Below are 14,910 nucleotides of genomic sequence, written 5' to 3' on the forward strand. Positions count from 1 at the left end.
TCACTCTCAAGCAACTAAAACAAAGTCATCAAGCACTAGCATCAAGAACCATTTTCACAATTAACAAGAAGAGAAGACAATGATCAGAACAACATAAAAAAAATACTCAACAAATGTAAAGTTGCTTCATTTAAGAAGGGAATATGATAGTACTTTTCATTATTTTTTGTACATTTTTCGTTTCGTTGGGTTGGTGAAGAGAATTGAAGATGTCACATACATAGAAACACAAAGTAATAACAAAATCATCACAAAACAATAATCCCAAATCCATGTGATCTTTAAATACTACACAACCAAACAACTAAGCAATTTTAGTATTTAAAGCTAAAAGGTAAATAAAAAGGACATCCATCATAGATGAAACATTTAAATGCATTTCATAAAAGTTAGGGGGAGAAATCATAAACACACAGAAGCTGAATATTTAACTTCACATGACAGCATAGTATCTAAGCATCTATTTGCATCTAGCTTTCAATTTTTTTTCTCTTATTTCACTTTCTCCCTTTTTCTCTCCGAGTCAACTCAATAGTATAGTTAGAAAATGCACCTAAAGTCTTTTCCATTTTTTCTACTTTGCCAAACTAAACAATGAATAAAGCAGCACTTTTTGAACCTACCCAAAAAGCAATTTCACCTTTGAAATTCTTCTTCAGTTCTTCTTCAATGGCAGTGAGAAAAAAAAGTTGACTCCTTCTTTTCTCCTCTCTCTTACCTAGACCAAATCAAAATCTTTTGCGAGATCCACATTTTCTTCCCAGAAAACAAAAGAGAAAAATAATAATAAAACCAGGAAAATTGTCTGAATTTTTCAAAGTTCAAGTCTTTTTCTCGATCCAATCAAACCCCCATTTATCATTTTCCTCAGAAAACTTGGGATTTTCTTCTTTTGTTTCCTCCAAAACCCAACAATTCTTCAACCCAGATCAAGTAAAATATTAAAACCCAATTTTTTAAGTATAAAAAAATTTTCGTTTTTTAAATTGAAGAAAATCAATAAAGGAAGAATGAAAACTCTAGCTGAACTGATCAACTTTGTGAGAAGCACAAAATGTATAAAGAAAAATGATGGTGAGTGATGACGAAACTAGGCTTCTCAATTTTATTTTATTGGCCCTTTCATTTGGAATAAAATTATAGGCCATGGATTCCTTAATCCTATATTTTTGTAGGAGTATCATTAACCTTCATAAAAATAATTACAAAATATACTCCATTTTTTTTTTTTGAAAAAGTTACTAATTTTATTTTGATCCTTTTAATTATTGATCTTTTTAACTTTGTCCCTTTTCTCTTTTTTTGAGTACGAAAAACTGAGAGAAATTAGAGTTCTTGGAGAGCATCAACAAGATTGAAAAATCTCCTTCCAAAATAGAGTGTGGATTGAAAAACCTAACTCTGCCCTCCCCTTTCTTTTTGATTTCAGAGGCATTGAGAGAAGAGAAGTAGCTAGGGTTTCATTCAACTTCAATCCTGCCATTCTCATCCTCTTCCTCTGCTGCAAATTTCGTACGCCTCCGCCGCCGCCGCTCCCTGCTTCTTTTCATTCTTACATTAGAAGCATTCAGAGAAGAAAAGGTCCGCTAGGGTTTTCATACAATTTCAATTCCTGCATTTCTCTCTTCCTCTTCCTCTCCTGCACATCTCACTGGCATATTCTCGCCGCCGCCGCGCAAGACTGCTGACAGACATTCTCAAGGATGACAGCAATTCTAACTCTGTATGTTCTCTAGTAATCTGTTTCCCTGTCTCCTTATTTTTGCAGCCTTCCCCAATTAAATCTTGGTTAATTTGCTATTATCGTTGTGATTTTATTGGTGTTGTGGTTTGATGCTTGATGCGCTTTCTCTGTTTTTTGGCGTTCGATTAGGAATTCGTGCAATCTTTTCATGGGAACCTGTGCGATGATGATGCCTTGAAAGTCATCAAGTTGGGGATTCCTGGTTGATTTTGTTGAAGCCATTATGGAGGTAGTTCCATCCAATTTGATCACATCTCAGGATAAAGACTGCAATTTTGTAACTTTTAATTTGATTCCATATTCCAGACAGCTTATACTTTCTAAAGTCTTCGATATTTCTTTATGCCTATGCAGATCTTGCATTTTTTTATATTAAAAGCAAAGTTTTTGAAAGAAGTTAGTTGCTATTTAAAAACATTGCAACTTTTTCATGTGAGGTTGTTAGAAAATACTACGTGATTTCACATAATTTTGTGCCCAACAAACTCAAGGTTACCATGTGAAATTCTTAGTGTTTGTTTGGCTTTTGTTCTTGTTTTTTGTTTCTGCTTTCAGTTTTTAGGACTCTAGGAAGAAGTGGTAAAACATGAAACGAAAACAGAAAACACCATCTTGATAAATAGTGTATAGTTTCTGCTGAGTGAGTGGTGAAAATGTTGCTTGACAAATGGTTTTTATCCCAAACTGAAAAGCTACTTGTTCATCATGCATGATCTTGTTAACTAAAATAAATATTGCTAATTGTGTTCTCTCCGTTCTCCTACTTATAACTACAGGATAAGCCAGCTTTCATATTCTGTGTCGAAGACAGAGCACTCTTTTTTTTGAAGAGCAACTTTTTTATTGTTTTGGTAAACTTATCCAGGATTCAAGAGCCGCGTTAAGTTCTTTAGTATTCTTGATCCAACAAGACCCTGTAATTATGTTTCTGAAATCTCTGATGCTGGATTTCTTGGTCCTCTTTTCAAGGTATTATTTCTGACCTTGTATCTCTCTTTGGTTTTACACCTATGATTGACTAGTTCTTGATCGAACTTTATTACACATTTTGTAAAATACATTCCAGGTTACCATGGAAGAACATCCAACTGAAGCTTTCACAAACACATCAGCGGATAAGTGTTGGGAAACAATTCTTGACAGACTAAACGCTGAGATCGAGAGGTGTAAGAGTCTAGGTGAACAAGAACTCCCTCCCTTGGAGGTTTTGCAAAGCATTAGTGGTCATAAAATGTTCGGATTCCTTAAGCCATCCATTATTCAGGTAACGCTATCTCAAATATTGAAGATCTTTTCAGCCACTGAGGAAGTTATGATCTAACTTCTGAAGTTTTAATCAATTCCGGCAAACAATTTCAGGCCATTGAAGCTCAAGATCCCAGTCATCAATGTGTAGAGTACTGGCATCACAAAGAACTTTCCTCTGAATCTTCAGGCAGTGGAAATGATGCCTCTAAGTGCTCAAATGGTTCAAGCAACTCTCTGGGTGATGTCAAGACCAAACTTTTCGGCTTCAATTTGATAAAGCAGGAGCAAGAAGATAACATAGAAGGACATTTTCGTTCATTTGAAGAGATGAAGTCATTGCTACAAGGATTCCTAAAAAAGGCCAGTCCTGCCGAGTTGAGTGCAATGCTCAAGTTATTTAGCTCTGATTCACAAGTTACTCAATGGAGAGCGGCATTCGTAGCGTTGATCGAAGAGATCCAGAAAGGTTGTAGATAAAAGAAGAATAAGATCTCTCTAGTCATTTTTCAATTTATTCAGTAGTTAGGTCCATTCATAACTAAACTGAAGAAAATTCTGGGTAAGGCCAAGATATAAAATTTTCTTTTGTTCCTAGTAATAGAGTGAACTTGTTAGTTAGAGGTGGCTAATGCTATTAAACACCCATTGTAGTTGCTAGTGCCTTTGTTCCATTTATACTTTTCTTTTTTATATTTATATTTTTCTTTTTAAGCTAGCTTTTGGTGTCAATTAGACTTTATTGATTTCATCTTTACTGATCTCCATTTATCTCTAAATTTCTGTATATAAACAGAAAAAGAAATGCTGCTGATATATAAATGATGATTGATATCAATAGAAACAATACATGGAGAACTTTGCTCCTCAAATAATGTGTTTCACTTTCAACCCTTGTGTTGTAATTATTCTATAATTAGTACATATTTGTTTATATTAGGATAGATTTGGTGCAGATTTGTTTTGAATAGCTTTTATTACCTGTTATTTTCTTTCCTTAATTAGGTTGTAAATAATCTTTATATTCTGTATGTAATCACTCTTTAAGTGAAACAATTCAGAAATAATATTTAAAAATCTTCTTTTCAAGTCCTTGGCTACTCTCTTTTAAGTTCATACTAGTGTAAAATCCGGGCTACGCCCGGGCCAAATATTATTTTATTATAAAAATTTATTGATACTTATCTATTAATAATAATAGTTATTACATAAAATTTATTGATATTTATTTATAATTAATAATAGTTATTACTTTTAATTTTAAAAAAAATTGTTATATAAAAAATTAAAAGTTTATTGTATAATATATAAGGTTATTACATCTTCTATTCGTAGAGGCCAAAATAATTTTATTATTTTTTTAGTTCATATTAATAGATTCTACTTAAATATTAAAGTTATTATATTTTTATATTTAAATAAATATTGTTACACTCTCTGTTATACAATTTAAAAAAAATTAAAATTTTAAAATTAAATTATTTTTATTAAAATTAAAATTTTAGTAAAAATAATTTATATTATAATTATACAATATATAAATACCAACTAATATAAGTAACGTTTCATTATATTATTAGACTCCTAATGTGTGGTTCTTGTTATACACAAATCTTGTACTCAATTTACTTTACTATATTTATGTATAGTTTGTATATAAAAATATTAATATATATTTACTGAAAAAATTAATTTATTTAGTATACAAAAGCATTTTTTTCTCAATCTTTTTTGTTATATTGATGTTTAATCCGATAAATATTTTTTAACTTACATCTTTTCTACTCCTAATAACAAACAGACCAAAAAAAGTTAAGGAACAAATTATTTATAATTTTTATCCAATAACAGAAAAATATAAATGAGAGAATTTACAATTATTTATGATTAATGTTTCACAAACATAATCACGCATAATACCAACTTCAACCAATTTGCACACATAGCCTCTCAAAGGATATAATTTTTATGAGTCAACCATCTTATAGAATTTAAATTATGTTGGAGTAGTATCAATGAATGTTTTTTTTTTCACTCATCAATGAATGTTTTTAGCATAACTAAAAAATAACATTTTTATTCACTTTTTCGTATTCTTTTGTTAGTTTTTTTATTTTTTCTTTCTCTTTTATTTTTTTTATTTAATGTGTTAATGTTTTTTATTTTTCTTTCTCTTTTTTTTTGCATATGTACATTTTTAAAAGCAAAAGATCATTTATGTTGAATTTTCACCTCTTCTTAACTAAATGAGCTTGTTTGATCTAACCTTGCCAGAATACCGTTATAGAAAAGCTTATACATTTAGATTTCTATGGCTGAAAAATTGGTATAGTAAAATTTTCTAAAATCAACTATTGGCCAATTGTCCTTGCCATTAATATAGACTATAATATAATATAGTTTCTTCCATAATCTTTAACAAACAACCACCAAAACTCGCTAATTCATATTGTTATTTATAAATAAAGGTAAGAAAGCATATGTAGATCTTATAAAATTAACGAACTTGTTTTCTCATCATTTCAATATCTTAGAGACATTCAATAAATATTATTTTTGTTACCTTCCATCCAAATATAAAAAATAAGAATATAAAAATATTTAAAATAAAACTCAATAATTTAAGAACTCTTGTCATTTTTCATAGCAAAAAATCTGTCTTTTACATATCAACAGAATGAAAAATTTAAATTCTTCATTTGTTATTTATATGTTCAATAGTTTTTTTTAACACATAATTATAATTTTGCTCCCAAAGAAGAATAGAAAGCCTGTTTACCCATTAAAAAAAGTAAATAAACAAAATAAAATCAAATAGAAAACCCATTGAATAAATATCACATTTATAAAATATGATTAAATATACTAAATTGGATCAACAATAAAAATGTCAAAAATAAAATACTAAGTGAATTACTTACTGCAAATATTTTTTGCTATAGACACTTCCAATCTAATGTGACATGAGAGTACTGTAAAAGACATATCAAAGAAACTATTATGACATTCTTCCCTTGACCCATACAATTTTTAAACACTAATCTTTAATTAAAAAGATTTTAAGAGCCAGCTTACAATGTACTTGTGATAAAAGATTGATGACTTATAACTGATAAATATTTGGTTAATTATCTTAAAACCCTCTATTTGTGAAGTTCTGTTTGCTTTTTTTTCAGCATCAATGATCTCGAATCTCACATTTTTCAGTAGGTGGATATACTTCAGTTGGCAGATCAAAAAGATAGAAGCAGCAACAAAACCAATGCACTTATTCACCAAGATATTCAACAAATGAAAAAAAAATGATCCAAGTAGGTTTTACAGATATCTCAAAAAAAAAAAAGTTGAAAAAAATAGTCAACCACCAAGTATCTATGTTTACAAATTAAGTTTCAATTCTCATTTATAAAATAATAACTTTCATCCTTACTAAGTGTAACCTAAAGAATCTAAGCTAAAAAATTAATGATGTTACTGTCACTAAAGTATTTTTACATCACTTACACGATTATAGTAAGTCTATGAATTGAATCTGTTTCTTAGTTGAAGTTCCGAATTTAAAAAGAGGTAGCGAAGGCTTTCAGCCAAATTTAAAAAATTTGTTTTTTTCGACACAAATTTATTTGTTGACTTCTCTCCGTTCTTAAATATTCGGTAAGAGTCTTTACTAGTTCTTAAATATTCGGTAAGAGTCTTTACTAATTGTAGTTAACCTATTTGTTTATTTGGATTTTCGTCCATCCTATTCACCCTTTTTATAATGCTGCTCCTTATTTTGTATTTAAAACAATGAAGGTCCTCTCCTTCTGTGATTGACCACACAGTCCATAATATAATAGAGATTTAAACCGAGAAAAAACAAATAAATAAAGCCAATTGAAAATTCATCAGAGATGCCTAAGCCTTTTTTAACTTTCTAATAGTAGAAAATTACTGTTTATTTAAGACGATTTCAATTAATACTTTTTCAATCTGAATTGCACAATTTTAGATGTGTTGAAAAATAACAACAAAAAATTCACCGTACATTGGTCCTGTATGGACACATATAAGTGTGCTAAGAATGTTATCTTTGTTGTTTTTTTTAATTTTAAAAAATCTGTAAAAAATAATTAAACGGATGAGTAGAATGGCTGGTATAGGAATATTCGTTTTAAGATGCTAAATCTACCTACCATGATTATTGAGCACTTGCATGTACAAAAATGTTCTCCATAACATTACTTGCTTCAATTGCCAATGCTTCAAGATTAGGAGAACTACTAAAAGCAGGAGATGAATGTATGCCTCTTGACATCTGAGAATTTTTTCCTTACAAAATTGCTCAATGAACTAATACTCCCTTCCATACTTCAATAACAACTAATTAAAAAATCAATATTTATATCTCATTAAGGTCTCGAGAGAATTAAACATGCTTACCTCTTGTAGTGTGATAACTTCGCCTCTTTCTCATCAAGCAGGAAACTCTGCCAATTTAATATTGAGATTTAGGATGTCTCTTTTGAATAGGTTGATGGCATTCATCTTTAAACTGATCTTCAGTAGTGCAGGTGATTTTTATAAAGGCATGGCAATAGAAATTACTGGCAAAGTGAATGCATTCGAACAACTTTTAACAAAAATATCTTACTCGAAAGTATGCCCAAAATAAAGCTCCTAACTACCACTTGTCAATACTCGAAAGTACTCTCAAAATAACTCAGCTTGCACTACTTCTAAAGGGTAAGCCTCCCCTGAACCAAAGAAATGCACAACACGGCTACAGAGTTTAACGTTTCAACAAAAAATTTACTTCACAACCCACTAAAATCATGTAAAAAACCAACAAAATAAAAGGAATATTACAATATTGTTCAAAAATAGCTAAAATACATTCACTTACCAGCATAAGTTTTCTACAGAACATCCAACTATAAAGCAGTCTTCATTTTGTGCTTAATCTTGTTCTCACCCTCCACTGGCTTCTCCTTCCTCTCCTCTTCTTCCGAACCACTCTATCTTCCACTTGTCACCATCTTCTCTTTCCTTCGCCAGCATCGGCCTACTATATTCAGTATCTTATCTGCCAAACGTTACTACAATCACACACACAACAAAGGACACAAAGAAGTTTTGGACTTTGGTGGCAATCCATTCAATCAGTTTTATTTTTTATTCTTAATTTTGAAATACATGATTACAGGGCACAATTTGTTATTAAACCGCATAGAAGGAAATTGCACCAAGCAATTTTTTCTTCCCCTACTTGTATTAATAAAAAGTTAATTAAAAGACAAACTTGACTTACATTAATATATTTGGTAAATTAAATTTAGACACAATTTTTGAAAAAACTTCATTAACATATACATGATATCTTTAGGAATCATTTTGAATATTAGCCATTTTATTTTTCCTATTGTTTGGATGCTTTGAATGAATTGTTACAAATTAATCTAGCTATCTATAAATTTGCATTGATATCGCTTTGTAAAATCAAACAGATGTCCAAAGAGGTACAAAAAAGAGAATAGGAAAAGAAAAGGAGAGAAGCAAATCAGTCCTAATGTAAGATATATGTCATTATAAGGCTAGTTAATACATGTCTTATATAGTCTTTAAGATTTCTTCATACAAAATCACATATAAAATCATATTCTCTATATATAAATTCATCTCTTCAAAAATGCTAAATAGTATCCTATCATCATGCATAGTCTCAAAAGCCAAAAAGATAGTGTCTAAAAGAAATGGAAAAAAACGCTCAAAATATTCATAATTTGGTAGTAAATTCTGATGCTCAACTTAGTGGTCTATGTATTTTTGCAATCGCAGCAGTCCACGTATTTTGACATTTATTTTTTATTTTATGTTTCAAAAGTTTTATCCTCCATGCTTGTAAATTAGTCACATATTCAATGTATCTGACAGAAAATGATGTACTCTGTGTGCCAGAATCCATCATATACTTTACGTTTCATAAATTCATAATCCAATATTTATGGAAAGATTGTTGTATTCCTACCTGAATTGGTATTTCTCGTTCCTCTCCCAGGGCCCACATCTTTGCTGCGCCAGCCTGATAATTTGACTGTCTTTTCTGAAATAAATGTGCATTCTTGTAGGTTTGAGCTTTGAGCTTTGTTTACTCAAAAGTCAAGGGTAAACCCAACTTATAACTGTAAAATAACATCTTGAAGCACATACAGCAACAATACACATAGCTTGAGTACACATTTCTGTGAATTACTATGTTAAAAGAAAGTTAGTTGCTAAATTCAATTAGCTAGTAAATTATCTACAACTAAACATATAAGTTAGTAAAATTATTCTTACTCGTATCTATCTCAAGATCAATGAGATTTTTTCTCTTCTCAAATATCATTTATCAAGAATAGTAGTGATTCTACTAACCACCAAGCTATTGTCAGTACAATCCAACACACAATATTACTCATTAATTAGATATGAGAATATATTTAATTTTTTGATACTAATAATCCAACTGCAATTATAAAAAACAAAGCTCATTAATTAGATATGAGAAAATATATTTAATTTTGAAAACACGTAGAAATAATCATAGAAGAATCTACAATTTTTTTACTGAGTTTGATGAAACCTGTGGCACCATTCGAAAATAGGGGAGCAAGGAGGAGATCATAGGTCATGGGATATGTACTAAATGATTCACACCGATTATAATATATATCAAATAGATCTCGTTCATAAATTAATTTGCTCTTTCATCTTTAGGACCAATAAGCCTGAACTCAAGTTATTCTCCTATTTGCTGTCCCTTGGCATGAGCAGTCCTTTGGTAGCAATTGTGTCGCTGCTGGATCCACCCATTGAGAGTGCTCATTCATCTCACCTGATAATAGCATTTGTTAGGATCTCTGCACAACAATCCTCTTCATCTACCTACATGTTACCACAACACCATAATCTCAATCATTTCCATCACACTTTCCAACCATAGATCACAGCTTATCGACAATCAACTTATATTTTTCCATTTAAATTTTATCTAGTTTACACCTTTAGAATTACATACCACAACATATCAAGTGATTTCACATATAGAAAAGAAATATTGAAAAAAGAAATTAACTGTCTCAATTTGCCTCCTGAAGGGTAAAAGTCAGGTTTCCATCTTCAATAAAAATTAACAGATAAGATGAAACAAATCAGCTTAAATAAATGAAAATCTAATTTTAGGGGAATAAAAACCTTAAACACCGTCCATCTCTTTGTCAACCTTGGCCTGCATTTCGTGGAAGGCCCCTAGCTTTCTTCTTCTCTGTTTCGGTGAGAACATGGGTTAGTAAAGATAGGTAATTTTGACCAAAATCAAAACTCTTTTACTCTGATTCAATCACAATTTCAAAGAATACGTCGTGTTTCACTATATATATGACATTTCAGAGCCTTATAACAGAGTATTTGGTAGATGTAAACAATTATATAAGCTTTTAAAAGAAAAATAGTGAAAAAAACTCACCGAAATGTATCTTCTTTGAGACTGAGGCATGATGAACACGGTTCAAAACAGTGAAGGTAGATATGATGAAGAAGTGCGAACTGTGTAAGGTTAAGGCTAGGACTTTCTGCGAGTCGGACCAGGCTACCCTATGCTGGTAGTTCTTGTATTTGGCGTTGCTGTTGTAGTTATTGTATTCGACAGAGGAAAATCATCTGAGGCGGCAGAGGTAGACGGTGCCAATACGGGGAGCAAATGAAAATAAACACCAAATGAATCCCAAAAATTTGAAGCTACTTCTTCAGTGCTGCAAAAAATTTGAAGCTACTTCTTCAGTGCTGCAGAGCAAAATGAGGAATGAGAGCAAGAGAGAGATTTAAATCATTGATTTGAAATGGGGAAAGTTTCAATATTTTGTAATGTATTTGCACATAGAAGGGGCACTCTCAAAGGAACCCCTTCTTTGCAGTCATAGCTTGAATACACATTTCTGTGAATTACTATGTTAAAAGAAAGCTGGTTGCTAAATTTAATTAGCTGGTAATTATCTACAACTAAACATGAAGAAATTACCTGAATAACAAAATATTTAAAATTGTCTAAACAAAGTAACAAATAAGAATGCCTTAACTGAAATCATAGATAGGATTAAAAAAATTCTATTTGATCCTTTTTTCTCACAACCAAACACATCAACACAAAATGAGGTATATATAAGGAGTTTGTAATAAGTAAGAGGGATGAAAGATTACCCTTGTCCAGTTTGTGATACTCCTGAGGCTTTCCCAATCAAAAAGCCACCTTTCATTGTTCTTTGAGAAAAATAAAGAGTAGCGTGCGGCTAATTCACGAAGTTGTAGGACCTTGTTCTTGTTAATGATGCCAAATCAACCTACATACATATATAGATATTAGAATATTTTAAATGATCATAGAATGAAGAATAATAACTGCATTTGGGTACGGGAACTATGAAAAAGATTGCTCTCCAAGATTCAAAATTGTTTTTGCTTTTGAGTATTCACAAAAGCCTGAGCAAAATTGATCAGAACATGTTAATAACCTGATGATTAATTCAACTTAGGCATAGTTTGGTTCATAGCTTAAGTTTGCAAATAAATAAACAATAATTGATAGCATGGGCTAAGCTAAGAGCAACTTATTAATTAGTTATGAGCGTATGATCAAATCATGACTTTGCAGATCATGCTGAAACTCAATACGCATACTTCAAATCATTAGCATAAACCAAAAAAAAGGTGCAATCATAAAAATCAATCAATTGCACAATTCACAAAAGCAAAATCAAGAACTCAAAAAAAAAAAAAAATTAACAAATTCAACACCTCTTTTTATGTTCATATGGAACTGACTTTATCATCCCATGGCCATACTATCCTTAACCGCCATGACTGCAGCAGAAGCACCGCCTCCAGCAGCGCTGCCAGCAACCTCAGCATCCTTATCATCGGGATACCGAATAATGAAACTGAATATATACAAATGATGTTTTCTTACTCTTATTGAATCACAATTTTATTTTCACTATATATATGTCAATTCAAAGCCTTACATAGTACCATAGTAGATCGAACACTCATATCCAATAGAAGATTAATTTATTAAAGACTGATATCACAGCAAACAGGCCTTGAATCCCTTCTCCAACTCTGAAACCATTCGAAAATAACAACACCTATTTGAGATGTAACTCAAAGCATCATAAACCCATTTAAAAAATTTAGGTGTTCATTATTTCATTCCCCTACACAGTGCTAAAAGTAAATCAAGATATAGGAAAATCTGTAATCACAATCCAACACTATAATCAAGAGCAACATAAAATTAGAGACCAAACAGCCATTTTATAATTTTCTTCCGCCTTTTCAAGTAGTAAACTACATATTAATCTTCCATCTATATATAATTAGCATAAAAAAGAAGATACAAATTCTGATCCCATGGAAAAAGGCTAGAACTTGCAAACCCAATGACAAAGAAAAATATGGTGGCAAATATTCAGTAGAAGGCATTTTTGTTTAAAGGAAAACACATGTTGTATATGGGTTAGTGGAAAAAGTTTCTGTTTCATAAAGCTATTTTATTTTTTAGTTTTCTTAATTTATGAGTATTCAAATAAAATAAAATAAAATACCTCATTGGTGAGCTGCTCAATTTCCTTCCATTTTCCTCTCCAACTTTGAACCAAGCCCCAAGACACTATTAATAAGAGAAGCTTTAAGATAAACTTCAAGTAACTATCTTCTACTTGCAATCACTATCATTGCTAAAAGCAAAATATATCTAAATCCTCAATTGCAACATGAATAAACAACCCAAGCAATTTGAGATAATAATAAAATTCTTGGTTATAGCTTTAGCAAAACACATCACAGGCAAGCGAAACTGATTATAGTCTTATATTTGTAAATATATATCCACCAAAAAAATTAACAGTGACATTCTCAGATGTTGATATGCAATTCTTAGTTGCTGGACACAGCCAAAGGTGGAGGATTTTTCTGCACTCCAAACTAATCAAGTTCTTTTTCACTGCACAAACATGCAATAAGGAAAAACATAAAATCTTAACTGAAAACATAAAATCTATCTTAGTTCTTTCTTTTGAGAGTATGGCTGCTACTACTTTGTGAGCCTCACTTTTTTTGTCAACTTATGGAAAGCACAATGTAAATCTGGAAAACAAATTTAAAAAAAAAAAATCAAAAAGCAAACAGTTTAAAAATAAATAAAAAAAGGTCTGAAAAAACAGAAAAGTAGAAAAGCAGAAAATATGAACCTATAATTAGCATCTTACAATTGCAATTTCACCCTTTAACATTGTTGGGATTCCATCTAGCAAGCCCAATAACATCTTGCTTTTTTCAAAAACATGTCTTATTGGGGTGCTTTTTACTGCTGCAATGATATAAACAATTATCTAAAGTGGGAACTATGTCTACAGCAGAAAAAATTAAAAATAAATTGTCCTTTTAAAGCCTAATTTAAGATATTTAAAAATTCAACTACCAAAATATTCTACATGAGTGCTTTTTTATTATGAATTTGCATCTAGAGTTTCAAGCAAACAATGAAATCTAAGTCTAGATTTACAAATGTCTAGTAGTAGACAAAAGAGTAGTACCTCGTCCTATTCAATTATTAAACAAAAAAAAAAGGCCAAAACACATAATCAGTTACCACAATTACAGATTTGAAGCAATCCCTTTTTTGAACAAAAAACACAACAATCACTATAACTAACACTGACCAATTTAATCAAGGGCATTAATAAGGCAAGCATTTTTATTTTTCCTATTATACCTCTACTCACCTTCAGAAAGTGGCTTATTCTTTGGTGGTGCAAGGTCTTGTCTAGTTCATTCACAATTGTAGTCACTGACAACAGCAAATCAGTGAATGTCCTAAATATGATTTTAACTCCTAGTTACTTGCTACCACTGCAAAATAAAAAAAAATAGATAACATAAATTTCCTAAACGTGTTCTACTTTTTCAAATATATATGATAACACAGTCTTTTGGTAAAGTTTAAAGGTCAAAGAAATACTTCCTTAGTTTCATTGATTTCACAGAGAAAATGATTTTTTGTGGCTATTCTGACTTAAAAAAATAAATTACCTCTGTAATACCACCCACGATAGGATATCAAAGCTCTCCGTTCTCTTCACCGGTGTCGTCAACTTGCTGCTAGCTGCTCTTTCTTTACGGACAGCAGCAACACCACCCATTGTTGTCACTGTTCTTTCTCCTTGTTGCTGCATCAACAGCCACAGTCACAACAGTCTTAAAAATCAACTTATAAGATTGCTAATAACACCAAACTTTAATCAAAACCCAATAATGAAAAGATAGAATAATACTCTGTCTGGGTACAGTAATTTAGGGAGCTTTTTATATGATTCATAATCAATTGCAAATGACTGGACAGAGTAAGTTGAGTTTCCATCAGTTACAGGAGAAACCTGCACTAAGATTCCAGTCCCAACATGATTTGAGTTTTCCTCCGCCACTTCTGATGCTTTGAGAGAGTGACTTCAACCACCAAAAGCTTGTCTCTGTGGCTCCCCTATTTTGTTGCAACACGAAAAGCCATATTCAATTTCGATTAGCATTTTCAATCAATCAAACAACAAAATAAAGTATGTCCGAGCTAGAGAACTAACCATCCTTCATTCGCAGCACCCACCGGCGAAGAAACGGCTGCAACACCGTCCTGCGGAGGACGCAGCTATGCGGATCCAACAGCGACGGTGGACTCCATCACCATTCCTCTTCTTTTCTCTGTCCATTTAATTTCCTTCTCTGTGACCGTCGCTGTGGTAGCCATCCTCTTCTCCTTCTTCCGTCGTCCTTTCCTTCTTCACGGTCGTTTTCTTCTTCTCTGCGACCTCGACCTTCTTTCTTCACTGTCGATTTCTTGTTCTTTTAGCTAC

General features: G+C 31.4%; 1 protein-coding gene and 2 long non-coding RNA genes across 3 annotated transcripts; 1 reads left to right on the forward strand and 2 right to left on the reverse strand.

Moving 5' to 3' along the window:
- Positions 1-2,567: 2,567 nt before the first annotated feature.
- LOC112741514 (uncharacterized) lies at positions 2,568-3,864 on the forward strand. Its single transcript, XR_011871912.1, has 3 exons — positions 2,568-2,713; positions 2,811-3,008; positions 3,104-3,864. It is a non-coding gene; the product is annotated as an uncharacterized lncRNA (long non-coding RNA).
- A 3,282-nt stretch (positions 3,865-7,146) lies between these two features.
- LOC140178916 (uncharacterized) lies at positions 7,147-11,346 on the reverse strand. The gene is made up of 6 exons (XR_011871911.1): positions 11,207-11,346; positions 10,476-10,761; positions 10,205-10,274; positions 8,997-9,845; positions 7,875-8,054; positions 7,147-7,725 (listed from the first exon to the last, which is right to left on the reverse strand). It is a non-coding gene; the product is annotated as an uncharacterized lncRNA (long non-coding RNA).
- A 457-nt stretch (positions 11,347-11,803) lies between these two features.
- LOC114925084 (uncharacterized) lies at positions 11,804-14,766 on the reverse strand. Its single transcript, XM_072208360.1, has 7 exons — positions 14,664-14,766; positions 14,338-14,489; positions 14,096-14,232; positions 13,789-13,915; positions 12,610-12,674; positions 12,028-12,124; positions 11,804-11,943 (listed from the first exon to the last, which is right to left on the reverse strand). The coding sequence occupies exons 1-4, from the start codon at positions 14,764-14,766 to the stop codon at positions 13,903-13,905; spliced, it is 405 nt and encodes a 134-aa protein (XP_072064461.1). The 3' UTR covers positions 11,804-11,943; positions 12,028-12,124; positions 12,610-12,674; positions 13,789-13,902.
- Between the last annotated feature and the right edge of the window lie 144 nt (positions 14,767-14,910).

This window comes from Arachis hypogaea, chromosome 2 (genome assembly GCF_003086295.3).
Source record: "Arachis hypogaea cultivar Tifrunner chromosome 2, arahy.Tifrunner.gnm2.J5K5, whole genome shotgun sequence".
In the NCBI taxonomy this organism is placed as follows: domain Eukaryota; kingdom Viridiplantae; phylum Streptophyta; class Magnoliopsida; order Fabales; family Fabaceae; genus Arachis; species Arachis hypogaea.